At 37.1% G+C, this 7,241-nt stretch overlaps 1 protein-coding gene across 1 annotated transcript; it reads left to right on the forward strand.

The window, feature by feature from the left end:
- The first annotated feature begins 6 nt into the window (after positions 1-6).
- Positions 7-2,249, forward strand: LOC133736604 (protein LATE FLOWERING). Its single transcript, XM_062164153.1, has 2 exons — positions 7-1,298; positions 1,382-2,249. Exon 2 carries the CDS (start codon positions 1,384-1,386, stop codon positions 2,005-2,007), a length of 624 nt encoding a protein of 207 aa, XP_062020137.1. The 5' UTR covers positions 7-1,298; positions 1,382-1,383; the 3' UTR covers positions 2,008-2,249.
- Positions 2,250-7,241: the final 4,992 nt, after the last annotated feature.

The raw sequence follows: 7,241 nt of genomic DNA on the forward strand, positions 1-7,241 counted from the left end.
CATTCGGCTCAAGTCTAACTATAGAATGTGTCTGGTCGATGATGTTATCTGTGCTGTCTTTTAGGCTCAATTATTTTTCCTTTTCTGTTTACAGACTCACAGTTTTGTTCTTCCACGGCTTCCATTTTTGATCATCACTAGCAGATGAGTACAGAGAGAATGGCATGGATATCTGACAACTCATAGCTGTTTCGAGCCGCTGAATGAGCGCCACGTGTAACTAGAGACATGCAGAGAGGCAAGTTTTGGATTCTCCTATTGGGCAATTGACACTGTGACGTGAAGGTTCAGTGCATGCAAAAACAATTCAAAAGAAAATGAAGAGGATTGGCGGTGCAGGGTAGAGAAGATGAGACTAGTGGCCGTTAGCCCCGTCCCCATCCATACAGAAGCAGAGGATTAATGCACACATTGCATCAGAGATAGGGAGAAAGAGCCATTTGCAGTTTGCAGTTTGCAATTTGCAAATTATTTTGCTTGCAGAAAAAGATGGAAGAAAAATATATACATATATATATTGGGGCAACCAAAGCAGCAGAGATCAGAGTGTGAGTTCCAGGCTAGGCCAAGTGGGGGACTGGCGTTACTCTGTAGTCTTTAGCTTTTAAGTCACCCAATCCTTCCAGATTGGCCATTGCAGAGATATCACATATCTAAAGCTAAGCTCTACTCTGACACTCTGACACTCTGACTTCCATTGATTCTTTTCTCTCAAATTGATTACCCTTTTCCTTAATTTAGGTCATTTTTTCTCAAACTGTCAAACTAGTGAATTACCAAGAAACAGTAGTGGCAGACCTGGTTAGACCAAGAGTTAAATGGGTAATTAATAAAGTCATAGATATTAAATATGGGACCTAACTCTCCTGCAAAAGGAAGCCAAAGTGCTTATGAAAACGCTTAAATTTTTCTGATAAAAGCAGAGAGATAATAACTAGTTGGGAAGTGAATGCCGTCCAATCCCATGAAGCTTTTGCTTCAAGAGTGATTGGTGGGAACGAAGGGATGATTAATTGGATTGGGAAGTGGAACCTCTCCCCTCTCTCTCACTTATCTCATCTGTTCCCAAGCCCATACACTCCCTCTGTGTCAAGCACTCTATTTAATAATTATACTGATCAGAAGACTCTTCACATTTTCCAACTAGTCCTTCAGAACTTGGCTTCCGAACTCTCTTTTCTGATCACTTGAAAAGCCAAAGCTCCAAACCCAGTGCTACATTTGCAACATTTTGTTTCTTCTTCCCTCTGTCAACCAGAACTGTTCAAACTCACACCACTTTTTCTCTCTTTTTGAAGGTACCCTCTAACTTCCTCTCTCAAATTATAAAACTTTATTTGGTTTTCTCATTTGGGATTTTTGTTATTTTGCTTTGTTGCAGATATGGAAGGTGAGGAGAAAGTAGTCACAACACAAAATGGTAATGATCAAGCAAGCAATAAAGAAGAAGATGCAGCATCAAGACTATTTCCTTGTCTCTTCTGTTCAAGGAAGTTCTACAGCTCTCAAGCCTTGGGAGGCCACCAAAACGCTCACAAAAAGGAAAGAACTGCTGCAAGAAAAGCCAAACGTGCCTCTGATCACTATGCATCAGTCACTTTTCCTTCTCATATTTCACCACCCCCAATGGTTTTTGCTCCAAATCATCACTTGGGCCTCTTGCACCCTTCAATGTTCATGACTGCTCATGCATCCAACCTCAGATACTACCCCAATCACCAATATTCGGACCGTTTCGGGTCAAATGGTGCGCCCAAGTTTGAGAATTTAGTGTACTATGGTGGGAATACCTGTTCCAGCTATGTTAACAATGGTTACAATAGTAACAGTGAGGAAGATGAGAAGAGCTTCTTAAATTGGCAGAGGAGCCCAAGATGCTATGGTTTCAGCGGAGAGTCTTCTCAACAACATTCATCAATGATAACTAACAATCACAATAGTCTTGGGATTAATAGTGATCATAAGGGTCATGAAGAGCAAAAGCTTGACCTTTCTCTCCGTTTGTAGAGAAGTTTGATGGGATTAGTTGAATTTTTTTGGTCTGAATAATAATCAAGCATCTCTAGCTTTAGTTAGTCATTTTTCAGTTTGTACTCGCCCAAGGGCCAATTTTCATGGGTTTTGCCTTCGGCCATTACTTGGATATAATTGCATAGGCAGCATATCCTTGTTTAAAAATATCTCCTATGTTCAGTAGTAACTAGTAAGTCCAGATATTGAACTACCTATATACTGTTCCTTTTGGCTATAAGAATTACTATTACCTTTTCCAGAATTCTTCTTTTGCTCCCTTGCAAATACTTCTAAATTTGTTGAATAAGTTTGTAAGAACACGTGCAACCGGGTGATATTTATTGAAGATATTTATTGAAAGGAATTGTCAATAACGCTAATCATAAACAATGGTATTGCTCCCACTAGTTAGATTGTGAAAGATGTAACTATGTATTGCTACATAACTAATCATAGACAATACCATTTCTTCATAGTGGAGCAATACATAGTTACATGCATGTTTCACCTAATTAGGGGTGATATTTATTGAAGATATTGTACTAAAAGGAGAAAGGAATTGTCAATAACTCTAATCATAAACAATGGTATTGCTCCCACTAGTTAGATTGTGAAAGATGTAACTATGTATTGCTACATAACTAATCATAGACAATACCATTTCTTCATAGTGGAGCAATACATAGTTACATGTTTCACCTAATTAGGTTGTGTTACTATGTCAATTTTCCTTCTCATATTCCACCACCACCAATGGTTTTTGCTCCAATGACTGCTCGTGCTTCCAACATCAGATACTTCCCCAATCACCAATATTCGGACCGTTTTGGGTCAATGCTCCACTAATCATAGACAATACTATTTCTTCATAGTGGAGCAATACATAGTTACATGTTTCACAACCTAACTAAGTGGAACAAAAATCCCAAATTATATATTTGATTGCGTCTCAATTATATCAACTGTACTTGATTTGTTAGATAATAATAGTTAGTGAACTCCATCATTGTTACCATCGCTAGTTTTAAAATATCAATTTCTCCTGACAGTAATAGAATCATGGTCTAAAAGTATCAATGAAGAGTAAAAAGAATACATTAGTCGGTACCAAAAATTACATTTGTCATGAAAAAGATAGCTCTCATCCTTTGAAGACTACAATTGTAATAGAAACATCTGTCGACAAATGATCGCTCTAAGATGATGATCTCATGGCTGGCTAATGACAACAAACCAAATTAGATGGTTTCTCAATTTTTATGACTTAATGATCGAATTAGTTCTTTTTAATGAGCATATACGATCGGAGCCATGATTCAGCCAAGAAAGCATGAGCAGGTGATACTCGCCACATAGAACTCAGAGGCCCCCGATCCATTTGTCGTAGTTTAACTCAAAAAATCAAAACTCGATTATAGCTATTCCAGTATTCCACATTCCTTATTTTCTTCCTTAGCTGGAATTTCCTTCAATGAAACGTTCTTTTCCTCTTAGGGAATGCGCGGCCACTTGGACTGTAAGTTATGAGATTCCCAAACTGATTTTTCATGATAACCTTTGGAAGCTATTCTTGAAACACCAACACGCTCGGAAAGTTCAAATGCGTATCATCCACCGCTCGGGCCTCAAATCCAGATCAATCAACATAGAACGAAGATGTACGTTGGATTGGAAGAGAAAAGTGGCGGTGGAAGAGGAGAAACCATAGGCACCGTTGTTGACGAACCAGGGGTTGAGTTAGCCCTTTGAGTATGTTGCATAGAAGAACATGGATCCCTAGTTGACATCGAACTCGAACTACCAGACCTAGTTGTCATATGTTTGGGCGACCCTAGACGAGCCGAAAAAGGGTGCTCCATAGTCTAATACTATGAACAATATCCCTACCCCCTCCATGAGATTCATATAGTTACATTACTACTAGTAATAGCTTCCTTGTTCATAGACCAAGTAGATTTAGATTGTCTTTCATTTCAAGGCATAACTTGTATCCTCTTATCCATTCTCATTCGATCACAACGGGAAAGCAAATAAAAATGGAAAAGCTCACATTAGGTTTAGGGATAATCAAGCTAGAGTTGATGACTTCCATCACGTCAAGGTGACACTCCCGCTAAATTAGATCCTTTACCTTGCCTCCCATCGGAAAGCTAGAGAACTAACTAATCTTAAGCCAAAAGGGTCGAGAAACCCAACACGATTAATCTTGAACAACTAAACAACTTTTCACACTATTATGGATACGAAATAAAGGGAAAAGTAAGATTCAATTGTCAACTGTTCCTATCGGAAGTATGATTGACTACGGATTCAAGCCATAACAAATGGTTTCAAAAAATCATACGATTTTTCCGATCTAAATTCTAAATAAATAATAAGTTTTACATGAAAAAGATTTAGATCAGCACGTTCTGTTTGATACGAGTAGGAGAAGAGCTTGAACCAAGTCAAAATGATATGGATCAACACTTTCCTCTCGCACCAAAGATCTTATGATTTCCGAAGAAACTGGAGTTAATTACATCTCTTTTCCAGCTCCATTCAAGAGTTCCACCTTCTCGTAGCTAAATGAGACACTCACCTCCATGACTCCATTCATTGTGCAAGCTTAAAATGCCAAAAACGCCACACCAAACTTGATACATCAAGATCAATGGCACCATAACCACAAGACACTTAGGGAGCACGTTAAATCGATCCACCTTGAGCACCGACCTTAGAGTCGCTCCAATACTCCTCCCAGGCCACCTTGTTAGATTTCCAAAAAGGGAGAAGGTTCTTAATTTGCACCCAAACCTGAATAGAAATAACTTCTGTGAAGCCATCGATAATTCGATATCGTAAGCCACAACCACTGCCTTGGTGTTGTCAAAGCACCAAGGGCCACTGTGCATGCAGAACATTGTTGCATACCTCCGCCGCATCATTCCAGAAATTTAAGTACACAACTCAAAAGTCTTATAACATGAGTTTTCAGTAAATGTTGTTCTTTCTGACAGGTTTAATTAGTTTTGTCTCCCCCTTTGTATCTCTTTTTTATTATTATTATTATTATTATTTTTTTTTTTTTAAAATAAGGGCTGATGCAAGTCATGATTGATAAAATTGTTGAATACAATAAGGGGGAACATAGAGCCTAAACTTCAAATTACAATAAACGTCGAGAGAATATCCTGAATAATACCAGATTACCAGGAGTCCCCACCATGAATACATGCACCAACTAACAAATAGTATCATATCGACAACTTCATTTGCTTTACAAAGACGGTGGCAAATCAGAAAGATAAAGCATGCAATGTCATAAAATCAATAAAATAGCCTTCTTTTTTATGAAGTAGATTTCTTCTACAGAGGTTCAACTAAAAAAAAAAAAAATTTCTCAAAGTCTCAAAGAATAATAATCAATTCTTCTAGAATAGTGTTTATTGATTTATTAGCTTAAATTAGCACATCTGTTGATTCTTCCACCCTTTTCCTCCCAAAATACACGTTAAAAATCAATGCCGTATTGTATTGTACAATTAGGTCAAAGCCAACCCTTTTCCTCCCAAAATACACGTTAAAAATCAATGCCGTATTGTATTGTACAATTAGGTCAAAGCCAACGTAGTTTTCCATTGCTTGCTAGTTGCTGCTTCTTCGCCTATATATAATGATCATCTATTACGGCTTATATACGAAACTAAGCGATATACATCGATCAATCTCTCATCGAAAGAGCTAGCTAGTAATTAAGATCGAGATGGCCATCTCATTCTCTCTGATTCGCATTCTGGTGATCATGCTCATGATATTCAGTGCTTCCTTCTTGTCCATGCAATCAGTCCACGCAGGTTTGTTATCATTAAGAATCGTATATGTATAGATAGGGTCCCTTTTAGTGAGGAATCTTTTTTTTGGCATTTTAAGGTATCAATTATTAGACCAACTTTTCAATCACATATCAACATCTCCATCGTTCAGTTTTTAGATCTCCATGAATAGATCACTTCTACAAACTTTCAGCCAAATTGATAATCGTTAAGACATTCTTGATTATGATTTATAATTATAAACATGAACGGTACGTTTTGGCTCATCCATTAATTAAATCTAGTTCAATATCTTAACGGTCATCAATTTGACATCTCCACCGTTCAGTTTTTAGGTCTCTATGAGTAGATCATTTCTGCAAATTTTTAGCCAAATGGATAATCGTTAAGGTACCTAACTAGATCAAATCAATGGATGAACCAAATTTGTCCAACCTGAACCATTCATGTTCATAATACTAAATTATGATTATGAATACCTAAATAATCATCAATTAATTTGGCTGAAAATTTACAGAATTGATCAACTTATATAGACCCAAAAACTGAACAGTGGAGATGTCGATATGTAACCGAAAAGTTGGTCTAATAAGTGATCCCTTAAAATGACTAGAAAAAAGGGGATCCCTCACTATATCTGGGAGAGGCTCTAATAAGGACTTTCTAATCAACAGTTGTGAGACACACTTTTTCATTACATTTCGGCAAATCAACTGTTAGATGTTTAGGTATGCATGAGTATATCACTTTTGAAAATTTTCTTCTAAATTGCTAATCGTTAAGATACCGAACTAGATCAAATCAACAGACGAACTAAATCTGTCAAACCTAAACTTTTCATGTTCATAAATGATAAATCACGATTATGAATGAATGATCTACTCATGATTATCTAAACATCATCTACTCATGATTATCTAAACATCTACTAGTTGATTTGTCGAAATGTGATCGAAAAGCGGGTTTCATGACCATTGATTAAAAAGTCTGCATGAAGTCCTCATTTTAATAGTCCTCATTACAACCTCAACCAACCCTAAACCCTATCCAGATTCCAGAGCGAGCCTTCACTCTGAAATTAAAGTGCGCATTTAGAGTTCAGGGTCACTTTTCGGTCGCATATCCACATCTCGACGGTTCATTTTTTAGGTACTAATATTTAGATCATCTCTGCAAATTTTCAGTCAAATTGATGATCGTTAAGGCATTGATAACTGCCTTAAAGCTAGTACGGTTCAGGTTGGACAGATTCAGTTCGTCCATTGGTTTAAGCGAGTTAGATACCTTAACGATCATCAATTTTGCTGAAAATTTATAGAGATGATCTATACATTAGTACCTAAAAATTGAACGGTCGAGATGTGGATATGCGATTGAAAAGTGACCATAAACTCTAAATGTGCACTTTAATTT

This window comes from Rosa rugosa, chromosome 3 (genome assembly GCF_958449725.1).
Source record: "Rosa rugosa chromosome 3, drRosRugo1.1, whole genome shotgun sequence".
In the NCBI taxonomy this organism is placed as follows: domain Eukaryota; kingdom Viridiplantae; phylum Streptophyta; class Magnoliopsida; order Rosales; family Rosaceae; genus Rosa; species Rosa rugosa.